General features: G+C 51.2%; 1 protein-coding gene across 2 annotated transcripts in view; it reads left to right on the top strand.

Annotated features, from left to right (window-relative positions):
• The first annotated feature begins 779 nt into the window (after positions 1-779).
• The window catches only part of Runx3 (RUNX family transcription factor 3), a 57,589-nt gene continuing 43,517 nt past the window's right edge, over positions 780-14,851 (top strand). The window contains exons 1-2 of one of the 2 annotated variants that reach the window (XM_028759671.1): positions 780-872; positions 1,157-1,217. In XM_028759671.1, the coding sequence (XP_028615504.1) occupies positions 1,160-1,217 (58 nt within the window). In that variant the 5' untranslated portion in view covers positions 780-872; positions 1,157-1,159. Of the gene's footprint in view, positions 873-1,025; positions 1,218-14,851 lie in introns of those variants that run through there. The other variant, XM_028759670.1, reaches the window with a different exon arrangement.

The raw sequence follows: 14,851 nt of genomic DNA on the forward strand, positions 1-14,851 counted from the left end.
TTTCCCAAGCAAGCCCTTTCTTGGTGGGCAGGCCACAGCAGCTGTACTTCATGTGTTTCCAATTTGTACATAAATCCCAACTCCCATAAAACCCCCTGAAGTGCCACCCAGCCACATATGTGGACGCCTCTGCCTGGCAGTGTGGTGACGGGCATGGCAGAGTGTCAGCCGCAGCCCAGGGCAGTGACAGCCATGGGGAGGGGTCCTCTACCCTCTAGGGAAACCAAGCTTTGGCTCCTGGGGAAGAGTCAGCCAGACCAGCACTGCCTTTCATTATGATGGGGTCTCCTGGGCCACTGCAAACCACAGCCCGCTGCCCACTCAGCAGCTTCCTGGGTTCCACAACGAGGCCAGATCCTCAAACAGAAACCCTACCCTTTCTCTCTCTTTTTATTCTTTTCCTTTCAACCTCCAAAGGAGGAGGGGGGCTGTAGCCACAAGATCTTCTAAGGGGCCATGACATCACAGCCCAGGTGACAGTGGCCTAGCCAATGGACCTAGGCCCAGAGCTGGCTTCTTGCATCCTGTGATGTGAGGTTGGGTTGACACTGGGAAGGTCTAGTCCCTCAACCACAGAACCACAAGGCCAGGCCCTCGCCGCCTCCAGGGCCCTGCGAGGAGCTGGTTGGCTCCTGATGTCCCCACCCCCTGGCCACCCTGGCCCCCGCCACAGTCTGGGCTCCGTAGAGGGTGAGCTTCGTTCATTCATTCATTCATCTCGGCTGCTGAGTCTGGTCTCTCTGCTGCAGCCCCGGGCTCCTCCGCCCTGGCTGCCCAGAGCCCCTTCCCACCATTTAATGATACTCTGCACAGAGTGCTGTTGAAAATTTGTGGCTAGACATTCCTGTGGGACTGGGAAGCCAAATTCTTGGGTACAAACCGAAACTTTCTTTCCTTAGAGATTTTCTTCTCTCTCGCCCACAGACACTCTCGCGTTCTTTCCTCATTTTTTTCTTTCTTTCTTTCTTTTTTTTTCTTTTTAGTAGCAGCAGGGGGAGGAAAAAAGAAACCAAACATTAAAAAAAAAAAAGCAACACCTCCCCTTTTTTTATTTTCGAAAGCAACTTGAAAAAAAATATAACAAAACAGCAGCCAACCAAGTGGGTCCGAACCCAACCCCCTGAGGCCGAGTCCTTGCCTCTGTCCATCCGTGTAGGATATGGCCTCCAACAGCATCTTCGACTCCTTCCCCAACTATACACCAACCTTCATACGAGGTGAGTACTGATGGCGGGGCTCTGCTTGGCTCTCCCCAGTGAAAAGCTGTAATGTTCTCAGACCATGACCCTCTAATCCGCTGCTCTGGTCACCTCAGTGACTAGCCTCTGAGAACGCAAGTGGGGAGAGGGATTGGTGGCCTCCGTGGTCTCCTGGTATGAGCGTCGTGGTGTGATTTGATTCTCGGCTGGCCGAGCGTGTGACCACCTATAGACCTCAGAGGGTTCTGGGATGGAGAAAGCAAGGCAAGTGTGTGGCCCTCCGGTTCCTGCCTCCCACACTGGTCACCGGGATGATCTGCCCCGGCCAGGGCTCAAACAGACAGAGGTCAGATGTATCTGGGAGGACCACGGGAGGCAAGCAGGGATGCATCCTGCCCTAAAGATCCTGAGGAGTATCCCAGCATTCTCTGTGCACTCCCAGGGCAGTGGGCACAAAAGGTGGAGAAAGAACCCACGGGCCTCTTTGGAAATCTGCTCAACACGGGCAGATAACTGTGGGAGACCCTGTTCCTGAAGTATTGGCCACAGAGGAAGGTGTTTGGGGGTGGCTTTTGTCTCTATTCATGGCACAGAAGGATCTAGAATTCTGGGATATGCCCCTCAGGAAGGATGGGGCCAAGATGTCTGGTGAGGAACCTCTGATTTAGGCTGAACCCCAGAGAGACCTGCCCTGCCTGTGGCCTGTGAGGTACGCTGACTTCTCATACCTTAGCCACTTTCCTATTCCTTAGCAGGAACCCACAGGGTTGTCACCTGAGATCAGGGGACCCTGGTCCCCAAGCTTCAGCCACGCAGCTGTGCCGACCTCGACAAATAACCTGATACAGGTCACTAATGTCTCTGCCTCCGAAGCGTTCCCTCTAGCTGTGGTGTTCTGTTGTCTAAGCTGTGCAGGGAGGGCATTACTTTGAGCTGTTCTAAGGGACTAGCTCCTCTGGAAAATATTCTAGAGTTCTAGGGTTGGGAGACAGCGCCTTTTTTGAATTGAAGTGGTCAGATAAGATCTGGATGTCTGCCGTGGCCAGCTGTGACTACGCCAGTGCTCAGCACTTGGTTCTAAAGGGTTCTGGTCTGTGTGGCAAGAACGTGTCTAAGAAGAAGGCACATCACTTTCCTGATGACCTTGGAAGCCTGAGGCAGGTTGTGCGCTTAGATCGTGGTTGAGTCTCGGGAGAAGGAATGCTCCCTCCAAACCTGGCTGTGACTGGTGATGAACGGGTGCTGTAACTTCCAGCCACTGCTCTTGTACTATGTACGCACCCTTTGTAGTCTTCGGTATTAGTTCAAAGTGATTGCTCGGCAAGAAAATAAGAGTTTATAAAAACCACTTGCCTTACATGAACAAGATGGAGAAGTTGAACTTTAAACAAAGGAACCATAGAAGACAGGGCTTGCTAGTGCCGGCTGCCTTAGATGGGAGTCCTGACCCAAAGCCCCGGAGGTGGCAGCTGGAGTCAAGAGGACAAAGAAGGGACCATAGCAGCTCTGGCCCAAGAAGAAAGAGGTCACTTAGCAGAGAGGCTGGTCCCTGGTCAGCAGGTGGAAGGTATCTGGGAGGCTGAAGTCACTGGGCAGCCTGGAGATCCCAAAGAGATATCCTGCCCTTGTCTCGTATCTCTCTCCTTGCTCGGTTTTCCCCACAGAACCCCCCACAGCTGCAGCCTCAGGACCCCCTGTAGCCACACACCATCCTGGACTCTCAGGAAACCCATAACGCCTCAAATTGCACTATTAAAGACAAAACATATTCAAAAGGATTTTGGAGGGCACCAGAGCTAAGAGAACAGTTTCCAGTATATTAAGGCCAGCTTGTGAATTGTGACCTCGGGCCTCTCTGGAAACACCTGAGTGACAGTGGCCCTCCCTGTGGATCGGAAATCTAGTGTAACTCAGGGTGGGGGAGTGCTGACGGATAGATATAAAGGGTCATCTGCCATGACCCTCCTGAGACCGAACAAAACCTGTGGTTTCCGTTAGTGACACCATCATGGTGGAAAACAGATGCTAAATGTTTCAAGGTTCCTGACGGAGGGGAAATTGTCATTATTTCCAGCCGGGGTCATGGACCCCCAGATTTCTGCTCAGGTCATGAACCCCAGCACCACTGGGCTCACACACGCTGGCTCTCAGGGTCTGCTACCACCTGTGGGGGCGTTGCAGTAAGGATTCCCTGTGTCTCTCCCACTGCCTCTCCACTTCCCCGTCCTGCCTCCTCCAAACGCAGACCCCGCTCACTACCTCGGCAAAGCCCTCAGCCCCACTCTCAGAGAGCCTAAAAACCCATGTTCCAGCTTCCTGTCTCAGACTGTGGAATCAGCGTGTGTTGGATTTGGGTCTCGAAATTCACCCACTCCGACTCCCAATGCCCATGTGCTGTGTGACTCCAAGCAAGACCTTTGATGTCTCTGAGTGCCGCTCTTTTATGGTAATAGAGGACATGTGAGTTAGAGTTGGGGCTCTAAGGACAGTCTGACTCCAACCCCTGTGTGTCCTTTCCCTGATGCATGGTGGGTCCCCTGCACTGTCAGGGAGCCCTGAGGCCCCCAAACTAGAAGAGAATAACCTCATCTCTGTTTTCTCTGGTATCCGTCTCTCCATGCCCCCCATCAATGCCCAACTGACATGTGAGGCCTCTGGAAGCAACAGGAGACAGACAACTGGGCCTTCTCACAGTCAGGGTTTGCATGGAACCTTCCAGAAGCTGCTGAGGCCCCTTCATGTTTTCTCAATCCTGCCCTCAAATCAGGCCCTTCACTGGGCCCAGGATACCCCATGGTTTTGGGGGCTTTTTGTTTGTTTGTTTTGTTTTTTGTTTTATTTTGTTTTTTTGAGGAAAGGACCCGACCCTGCAAGAGAGGCCAAGGAGTTAATGGTGCGACCAAGTGACCATCTTAAGCTCTGTTGGGGGCCAGCAACCCAAGGCCCTTCTTAGCATTAAGTCGGTTCTAAGCTGCAGGTACCCAGCTCATTCACAGGCAGAGTCTCTCTCCCAAACACACAGATGGCAAGAGAGGCCTTTGGGGTGGGGACTGGGATCTGAAGAAGTGTAGAGCACTACTTGCATGCACATGTAGGGGAACCCTGTACAGAGACAGCTTTGGCTTGCTAATTCAGTCGTTCCACAAAAGCTTGCCAAGCGTAGGCTCTGGGGCTGGACTTTCTAATTGAAGCCTATATGCTATCTCTCCTAGCTCACATAGGGAGATCCCTTCACCACCCTGTACCTCAGTTTCCCTTTCTGCTGGGGATGGTGGCATCATCAATCTTCTGGGGCTATGGACAAAACCAGATGAGCAGAGGGCCCCACTCAGAGGCTGGGGTCTATGGGCAGCTCAGACATCAGGGAGAAACGGGAACCGGACTCTCAGGCATGGGCATTCCTGTGTGGTAACTGGGTGCTGACAAAATGGGTCGGGTCATGTCTAGTCTAAGTTGCCGGACTTGGAAGCCACCAGATAGGGATGAAGCCAGACAGAGGTCTATGTCCTTGCTGAACCTTTAGCCTGCAGTTTGCAACATATCTCAAAGCCCAAGGAATCCCCCAGTGACAGCCCACCCTGGTGGCTCGTCACCCTGAGCATTTGACCCCATGGCCTTCTCCTTTACTGAGCTTGGCGGGAGATGACTGACCGCCGGTCTTTCCTCACCCACCATGGCGCCATGTCTACCAGGCCTCTTTGATGGAGGCTCCTAAAGTAAACCATCTCCTCAAACCACCCTGTCTGTCTCACCCCACCCCCCAGGCTGCAAAGAAGTTCCCAGTAGCCCCTCACTGCCCACAGGGTCTGGGTGTGTGTGAGCTGGCCCCACACAGTGGGACTGTGTGTCCAGGCCCCATCCACACCCACTACGGCCAACCGGCGGCCCCTGGCGGCCCTGCAGGTCAGATAGTGGACCTATTGATGGCAGGGCCTTGAGGTGCCCACATCAAAGCTGAGGAGGCTTGCTTGGTTACCTGAAGGGGAGGGGCCTGAAAACATGACCTTCCAGAAGACTCTGTGGGACAACAAGAGTAATGACTGAGAAGAAAGTCTAGCATCTAGCAGGCCTTCTGAGAGGTGGGGAGACAACCCTGAACTTGGGGTTCAGAAGAGCATCCGGGCCACCAGCTCTTAACCCCAACTCCTAGGAACCTGCCATTGGTTCTCTTTTTACATTTTTTAAAATTAAATTTTTTTAAAAAAATCGACAGATGCATAGATTATATTTGGAGCATTTTCCTCCGCATCCTCCCTCCCTCTCCCCGCGTACCCCTCCCCCTCCGCTTGGTCCTCTGGCCCCCTGGACAGTTTCACTTCTACTTTCTTGCCATATATGCATACATCACTCTAGGTATCTGTATAAAATCTAGGACCCACAAAGGAGAGAAAGCATACTATTTAAATTTCTGAAGCTGACTTATTTTGCTGAGTGTGATTGTCTGCGGCTGCTCCATTTTCTTGCATGGGATGGGTTCGCATTCTTAAGGATTAAAAAATTCATTTTATAGATACATACACACACACTCACACACGGATGCGCATATACACTTTCTTGGTTACCTGCTGGGGATGGTGGCATCATCAATCTTCTGGGGCTATGGACAAAACCAGATGAGCAGAGGGCCCCGCTCAGAGGCTGGGGTCTATGGGCAGCTCAGACATCAGGGAGAAACGGGAACCGGACTCTCAGGCAGCAGCAATCCTCTATTGCTGCCCTGGGATTCCTTTGACTGACCGACCACTCAGGAGTAGTATAACTGGATTGTGTGGAAATTCTATTTGTAGGGTTGCTTGTTTATTTGTTGTTGGAGATGGGGTCTCATTATGCAGTCATGGCTGCCCTGGAACTTGTTATGAAGACAAGGCTGGCTTCAAACTAAAGATATCTGCCTGCTTCTGTCTCCAAAATCCTGAGAGTTCTTTGTGCATCTTTGTCAAAAAATCCCACAGCTATAGCTGCATGGGCCACACGTACCCCTCTATTCTAACTGATGGATGTACGTGTCTGGTTTTGTGCCATCTGAAGACTTGTGCTTAGTGAGTCGTGTGTGTGTGTGTGTGTGGTCTGTCTGTCTGTCTGTGTATGTGTGTGTGTGTGTGTGTCTGTCTGTCTGTCTGTGTCTCTGTGTGTATGTGTGTCTGTCTGTCTGTCTGTGTATGTGTATGTGTGTGTATGTGTGTGTCTGTCTGTCTGTGTCTCTGTGTGTATGTGTGTGTGTCTGTCTGTCTGTCTGCCTGTCTGTGTCTGTGTATGTGTGTGTCTGTCTGTGTCTCTGTGTGTATGTGTGTGTGTGTCTGTCTGTCTGTCTGCCTGTCTGTGTCTGTGTATGTGTGTGTCTGTCTGTGTCTCTGTGTATATGTGTGTGTGTATGTGTGTGTGTATGTGTGTGTGTTAAACCTAGAGCCCTAGGCATTCTAGGTAAGTGTGCTACTGCTGAGCCACGTTCCCAGCCCAGCCTTCATCTCCACCACCCACTCTGCCAGAAGTCTTCCCAGGTTCATCTGTAACAGACCAGGACCTTGAAGCTCTGAGCCTCAGTTCCCAGAGCCAGTGTCAGAACTTCTTGAGTCATTTTCAGAGAAGGGAAGGAGGACGGAAGGCAAAGAGGGAAGGAAAGGCTGGATTGATGTCTGGGCCCCAGCACAGGCCTTGAAACAGTAGCTCCTGGGGAAGGGCCTTGGGAGCTACTCGTGATGGAGTGGAGAGAGAAGGCAGGATGAACTGGGTCTTGCCTTCAGCAGTCAGGGACAAGAACTGAGACCAGCAGCTCAGAAACAAGTAGTTCCAGAGAAAGATGGAGTGGGCGGAAGAGAGCACCGTCCTTATTTCTTAGATGAAGAAACAGAGCTCTGAGGAGAGGCTTGGGTTTGGGAGAAGTTCTGTTCAGCTCCAGGGGAACCAGTTTGGGTTTTTTGGTTTTGTTTTGTTTTTTTACTTGACACCTGGAGGAGTGGCTCCATGCCTTGCACTTAGATCAGGGCTCATGGCTTGAAGCTACTTAGCAGCTATTCGGGTATGTCAATCTGTCAGCTCCCTCAGACCTCGGTTTTCCCCATTGTATAGAGTGGGTTGGGGTGAGAATGTGGTTCCATTGGTAGAGTGCTTGCTTACTGTGAGATCTGGGTTCGAGTCTCAGCACCGCATCAAGCTGACTGTGCCTGTAAGTCTTAGCACTCTGGAGGTGGAGGCAGGAGGATCAGACATTCATGATCATTGCTCCCCTCTAACTACAAGTTCAAAGTCAGCCTGAGATATTTAAGACTGTCTCAAAAGAAAAATGAGAGAGAGAGACAGAGAAAGGGGAAAAGAGAGGGAGAGAGAGGGAGAATGAGAGAGACAGAGTCAGACAAAGCGAGACAAACAGAGACAGTCAGACTGGCAGAGACAAAGAGGAAGAGGAAGAGAGAGAGAGAGAGAGAGAGAGAGAGAGAGAGAGAGAGAGAGAAAGAGAGAGAGAGACTAATAGGAATTTCAAGGAGAAAATTTTACCCATTGTATAGACAGTGTTGTGGATGGGACTGTGGTTCAACCCCCAGAGCCCCGTGCATGGCACAGGCTAAGAGTGTACACCACACGCTGGCCTCCTGTCTGAAGCCTCCAGCTCACTCACATTCTCCAGCGTATGGCTCCTGCCTTTCCAGTCATAGGGAGAGCTGGGCAGCTCAGAAAGGCTGCAAGGCCCTTTGCACATGGAGCCTGGGGAGGACACAGCACACAATTTAGTTGTATATACCAGGCTATATCCACGTCTTTGCTGTGCATCCTAGAGAGAGTGTCTCACCTCTCTGTGCTTGTTTTCTCTGTAAAGTGGGAGACATTAACAGTACCCACTGAAGGCTATTTGGATGGCCTAGGGATAGGATGGGGTTAGGACAGAGCCCGACACGGCCAAGCCCTTCATCAATGCCACAAAGTACTATGATTCCATATTCTTCCTCTTTCAATAAATGGGGAGAAAAGGCTCTCTCTCCTCAAGGCCCGGCTTCAATGCCACCCCTTTCAAGAGCTTCTTTTCCCAGGAATCAGGATGCCTGTTGTCGTCACCCCTCACTCTTGAAGTTTCGGGGGAGTGAGTGTGGGCTCCCAAGTGACGTTCAGTGTCCCTTGCTGCGGCGCAGAGTGGGGGTGTGAGGATGGGGGACCTGAGGGGTGGTGACTGAGGGAGGGATGAGCGGGCACTGCTGTTCCACACGAGTCTCCATCCCCTCTTCACTTCCCTCCACTGGCTGGTTTTTCTCTGAATATCAAGCCAGAACTCTCCCAGCCTATGGGTGCTGGCGGCTCAGAGGTTTAGGTTCCTCTTTGGGGTTTTCTTTTAAGTCTGGGAAAGGCATTTTTGGCACAAGGCTCAGACTTGTGTGTGGGCGGAGAGGAGCGATTCGTATAAGTTACAATTTTCGAGGTTGCCACGGTCAGTACCTCCCAGCCAAGCACCTTCCAGAGGGGAGTCCGCTTGGCTCCTGCCAGGGTTCCATTGCCACCGGACTGTAATTGGTGTACGTTCTTTCTTGTCTCCCACCTGAACATCTGTCGGTCAACATCTGGTCCTTTTACATATGCCGAGAAGAGGGAGTGGCTAATGTGAGAAGCGGCAGATGGGGGCGGCTGAAGGCCCCAAAGGAAAGGGAAGAAGGTAAAGGGAGGGGGCAGAGGACAGGAGAGCTTCCTTTGCACCCCAAACCCACCTCACCTGGGGATGCTGATTGCTGCCTAAGAACTGTCCCTCGGAGGCTGTCCTCTAGGTCTGCCTCAGGTGCTGGCCTTGTCCACCCGGCCCTGGAAGCCTGGACTCCTGTTGGGAAGTTGCATTAATCCAGATCAAGGGTGTCTTAGGAAGAATTCCAGGTCCTGAGTGTGCAGGTGGGGAGCAGAGTTCCTTCTGGGTTAGTGGGGCCTGAGGGGAGACCCTGACATCTCCCTGGACATGCTGTCTACATGCAGCCAAATCCGAAGTCAGCAAGGGAAAGGAAGCCCCACAAGGCCATCTTCAAGCAAAAATAAATAAATAAATAAAGGAAATAAAATGTCAGCTACAGCTCTAGCCACCAGAGCAAGCAAAGCTATAGGAGTCCAGAGGCTTTGTGGGAAATTCTCAGCATGGAACCTATGTTACTTATAGATGTAGGAAGAAAAACCTGTTTTGTATTTCCAAAGAAAGAAAGCAGAAGAGGAACTCTGGCCTCCCAGGAGCCAGGACTGAGAGACACCCACTGTCTGTGCTTCTCCTCACAGCTCCCTGTCTGCTTTCCCGCTGTGGCTCTGGCCTGTTGGCTAGCGAACGCAGGGTCTCCCCTGCTCTCCGTAGAGCCTTCCATAGAGCAGGTGCTCAGTCAGGCTGTGCTTGCATCTGAGGCACGGGCCCTACAGCTCCTCGGGAAAGGGAGTCTGCTTTTCCCCATTGTCTCTTTCTCCTCTTTTGTGGGGACTACTGATCCCTCTGGTGGCACTAATGCAGTGGTTTTTTTCCTAAAGCTGCGACATTTCATACAGCTCTTCATGTTGCGGTGAGCCCCAACCATAAAATTATTTTGATACCGCTTCATAACTGTAATTCTGCTACTGTTATGAATCATAATGTAAATATCTGATATGCCACCCCTAAAGGGGTCGTCATCCATAGGTTGAGAACCGCTGGCCTACTGCACGTAAGCATGCAGGAGTGAACCCAGCAGGCAACTGTATTTGTGCTCCTGGGGCTAATATCCAGCCCCCCAACACCCACACAGTTTACAGATGGGAGAAGCGAGGCCCAGAAGGGTGGTAGTCCTTGCCCAAGCCCCACAGCTAAGGACTTCTGGAGTCCTGAGCGCCTGCTACAGCCCCCCTTAGATCTCCGACAGCCCTGACTCAGTCTCCCGGGACCTCTGTAGATGCTTGTGAACCCACTAAGTCTACACTGCAGTGAAATGGGCAGCACGGATGAGTTCCAAATGCACCCAGATATTGAAAGTTGGTGGGGCCTGCTCCCAGCAAAGCCAAAGGAAAGAGTAAGGGGGGGGGGGAGCTGCACCTGTTGGCCACTTCCTGTGTGCCAGGCACTACAGTGGTTCCGTGCGAGTCGGGCCTCATTCCCACTTATCTTCCACGAGAATCCACACTGTGGACAGGGTCATTGTTATCACCGTGTCACAGTTGGCAAAACCGAGGCTCAGCAAGAGGTCATGGCCTAGCAAATGCCAAGGTCTGTGTGATGTGAAAGCCGCCTCCTACCTGGACCATGTCTCCTCTTCCTAATGGCCCAGATGTACTGCTTCCATCACAGAATTCCCCCTGGGTGTTCCCAGCCCTGTTGAGAGACTTCCAGAATGTTCCTGAGGGTGGTGGAGTCTGAACCAGATCCATGATCTGGAGAGATAAAGAAGGCTGTTGGAACATGCCGAGTAAACGGAATGAAAGGGTCACATGGAGGATTCCTGGAGGTGGGAGCTTGTGTGTCCTGTGGAGAACACACAAGAAAGGGGCAAGGAAGGAGACAGCCAGATGTGAGAGTTGGGCATGACTTCAAGGCAGGTGGAATCCGGGCAGAGTGCAGGCTGGGCAGTGGTGACTACCCCACATCCCATGACACACCCGCAGCTCCCTGAAATAGGCCTGTGCAGATGTGTATGGTGAAGCTACGTTCTGTATGTGCGTGAGTGCATGAGTGTGGCGAGACCACAGGGCTCCCAAGCTGCTCGCACCCCTATTTTTATCCCTCCCTAGACACACAGCCAGACAGCCAAAGCACACTGCTTCTCAAGCACGTAGACTGTGGCCAGGGATAGCCTAATCCATGAATTGTTCAGGACAAGGTAGAAACTCCAATCAGCCAAAATGAGACCTAGCTCAGGGACACTCTAGGGACCCAGACATTGGTGATGTTTTCAGGACACAATGCAAAATGAAGATGCAAGACACATGTTCAAAATTCATTACGTTTTTCAGGATAGAGATTGAGAGATGGCCTAGTCAACGAATACTTGCTACAAAAGCATGAGTCTCTAAGTTTGGATAGCCAGAACCCACGTAAAGCCAGGCATGCTTGTGGACATTTATAAGACCAAAGCCTCTACGCAAGATGGGAGGCAGGGAGAAGAAATCCTGGGGCTCACAGGCCACCTAGCCTGGCTCACACAGCAGAACAAAATACCTGTGTCAAACTAGGTGCTCGAGGACCAACCCTCTAGGTTGTCTTCTACACACACACACACACACACACACACACACACACACACACAGGGGCAGGGAGGATTCTCAGGGACAGCCACACATGGTGGCACAGGTTTGAAGTCCCACACTCTGAAAGCAAAGGTAGGAAGATCAAGATTTCGAAACCCACCTGAATTACTTGAAACCCTATCTCAAAACAACAAAAACAGAGAACGGGAGAGATGGCTTTGTGGTTAAGAGGGTATACTGCTCTTTCCAGCTCTTTCCAGAGGACCTGAGTTCAAGTCCCACCACCTACTTCACATCCTTCTAGAACTGCAGCTCCAGGAAATCCAGCACCACCTCTGGCCTCTGCAGACACCTGCACTCACAAGCACACACACATACATATCATTTAAAAATTTAAAAAGAAAAAAGTTTTAAAGAAAAAGCAAACAGCAACACAATTTCAGAGCAGACACTTTAGAACACGAAGCCAGGACTGGAGCCCCGGGACCCTGGGCCTGAGAAACCTGGCTGCCTTCCTTCGCCTCCCTGTTGCTGCCACAGCCTCATGGTCCTTGCCGTCTACAACTGACTAGTGAATGAACGGGACTGGGAGAAAACTCACTTGGTAAAATGCCTGTTAGGTGAGCACAAGACCCTAAGCCTGGATTCCCAGACCCCACAGAAGAGCTGGACCTGACAGCACATACCTGTCACCTGGGAAGAGGAGACTGGGGTGGGGGGGGTATTCCTGGGACAGTCTAATCCAACTGGCCACCTCCAGATTTACTTGGAGACCCTGTCTCAGAAAGTAAGGTGGTTTATGACCATACCACTCAATCTTGTATGATCCCAAAAGCTAAGCAGGGTCAGGCCTGGTTAGTACTTGGACGGGAGAGAGTAAGGTGGAGGGTAATCGGAGATGCACAGTGTTGACTTCTGGCCCCCACAGGCACACACACACACACACATGTATACAGACTAATGTGCATGAACACACACACACAGACAGACACACAGAGATAAGAGGCTGGTGAGAGCAAGCACCACAGATTTCAGAGCCAGTGACAGCATCTGGGCAAACAGTCCAGCCAAGCCATAGCATTTCTGGTCACAAAACACCTACAAAACCCACTGAGTTTAACAGCAAGCTGCAGGCCCTGCCCCTGGACAAAAACATCATCATTGGGTGTGTTTCCTTCTAGAATGCTCCATGGGCTGGTTTCCCACTGTGTGTGAGGAGGACACATGGGGGGGGGGTACCCCAGAACCTTAGGAAAACTGTTTGCCGTCATCACACCTATGGGCTAAGAAAATCCTGTCTCAGAGTCATGATGGTGAAAATGTTGTCTAGTCACCCCACTCGTGACCACTGTTGCATACAAACACTGAACGCTCCATACATGGCCTGATGTGACGAGGCCTTTGGATGTTTAACATTCATTCATTTGTTCATTCATTCATGTTTGTTGTTGTGGTGCTGAGAATTGAACCCAGGGCCTCATACATGCTGGGCAGGCATGCTACCACTGAGCTATAGCCCCAGTCTCCCTTTTGCTTTTTATTTTAAAACAGAATCTTACTAAGTTGCCAAGGCTGGCCTTATGAACTCAGTCTGTATGTATATATAACCTAGGCTAGCCTTATGAATCCTTCTGTATATATAGCCCAGACCGGTCTTGTGAACCTCTCTGTATACATAGCCTAGGCTGGCCTTGACTTTTTGATCCTTTTGCCTCAGCCTCCGGAGTACCTGGGATTCCTGTGTCGTGAGGCCGGGTTGTTAACTTTATTTTAAAGGTTTACTTGTATTATTTATTTTAATTATGTGCAGGTGTGCGATTCTCTGAGCGCGTGCACAAGTGTGTGAGTCTGTGTGTGAATGTGTGCTCAGGTGTGTGACTGAGTCTGCAGGTGCTTCTGGAGGCCAGAGGCTCAGATCCCCGGAAGCTGGAGTTACAGGCAGCTGTGAGCTGCCTGCCATAGGTGCTTGGAACAGAATGTGGATCCTCTGGGAGAGCAGCACATGTTCTTAACCACTGAGGCGTCTCCCCGGCCCCCTACTCACTTCATTTTACCTGTTCTTCTAAAGGCTTCCCCAACTGTTTTCTGCATTCTCTCTCAGACCACAGGAGGTCTCAGGCACCATGCACTTAGAGTTTGTAAGACAGCTCCTGATGAGTCTGTTCATTGCATTCAATGTTGCAGGGAGAAAAATAAAAACACCTATGATGCTCAAAAGTGCTTCTTGGTGGGGGTAGCACTGGCTGCTATGGGGTGGAGGCAGACAGTAGAGGAGGGATGGGAGGACTCTCAATGAAGTCTGTGAGTGGGGACCACTCTTCCCTCACCATGAACTGCTATGTCTTGCAGCTCTAAATCCTCTCTTGTTTCCTAGAGACCAGGAAATGAAAGTGGGGTACCCCTTTGTGTGCTCAACACAGGTATTGGGTCCTGTACAGAGAGACAGAGGGCTCAAAGTCTGCAAGACAGGGGATGCTGTGCCACACAGGGTTGTGTTGCGGGACTTCTCAGAGCCTTTGGTATGCTGGGAAGCACAGTCTTTAGAAGGTTCACCCTAGCCAACCTTGGGATAGGCTGTTTCAGGGAAAGCTACAATGTCCCCACCTGCCACCAGCACCAGCCAGGAACAGCAAGAGACGTTACAGGAGCATGTCAGGGGAGAAAGTACAAAAGCAAAGTTCAGAAACCCACACTGTGGTTCTGAATTTGTTAGGGTCATAGCCTGGTTCCTGGCGGCTCTAACAATCCAGGCTCAGCCACACGCCGTCAATAGACCAATTAAAGAGAAGGGTAATAGAAGGAAGAGAGAGACTTACTGAGGTCACATTAAGAAGGGGAACAAAGAGCCAACGACCTAAAAAGTTCATCTCAGGTCCTGACGTGAGGTTTCAATTTAAATAGAGAACATGAGGGGCGTGGCTAAGTCAGGTCAAGGTGTGGTCCCGCCCATCTCCTGCCCATCACCCTCTGGCTTCCGGTCTCTCTAGATAGGCGATCTGTCGAGTCCTCAAAGCGTGAAAACCTGTTTCCAGAGGACAAATTCCTCTTCGGTCTGGCACCAGGCTTCAGCCTTTTCCTTCTCTCAGCTTGAGACTCTGGGGGACAGTCTAGCTCCTTGGAACCTGTCGTTTCTGAAAGGGAAACTTGGATCTCTTTAGAGTACCTTCATTCCTGCCAGGACAGCTGCAAATTGAGTCTCTAGAAAATATGAACGACGATGGCTGGACTTTTAAATAGTTGCAGGCTTCAGGCACCGAGTGATTTCCATCCCTTTGTTCAGTGAGCCCTATTCGGAGATTCTGGTATAAATCCCATTTAATAAATGGTAAGGCCCAAAGAGATTGTTCCATCCGCCTGAGACCTCCCAGCCTGGGTTGAAGCCCAGGCAGCCGGCCTGGAAGCCTTCACACCTCGCCACAACAGAGCAGCTACACAGAAATCTGGGCTCCCCTACATGAAGGAACACCCTTTGGCTCCCACTGGCTCCCATG

This window comes from Grammomys surdaster, unplaced genomic scaffold (assembly GCF_004785775.1).
Source record: "Grammomys surdaster isolate TR1022 unplaced genomic scaffold, NIH_TR_1.0 126313, whole genome shotgun sequence".
Taxonomy (NCBI): Eukaryota; Metazoa; Chordata; class Mammalia; order Rodentia; family Muridae; genus Grammomys; species Grammomys surdaster.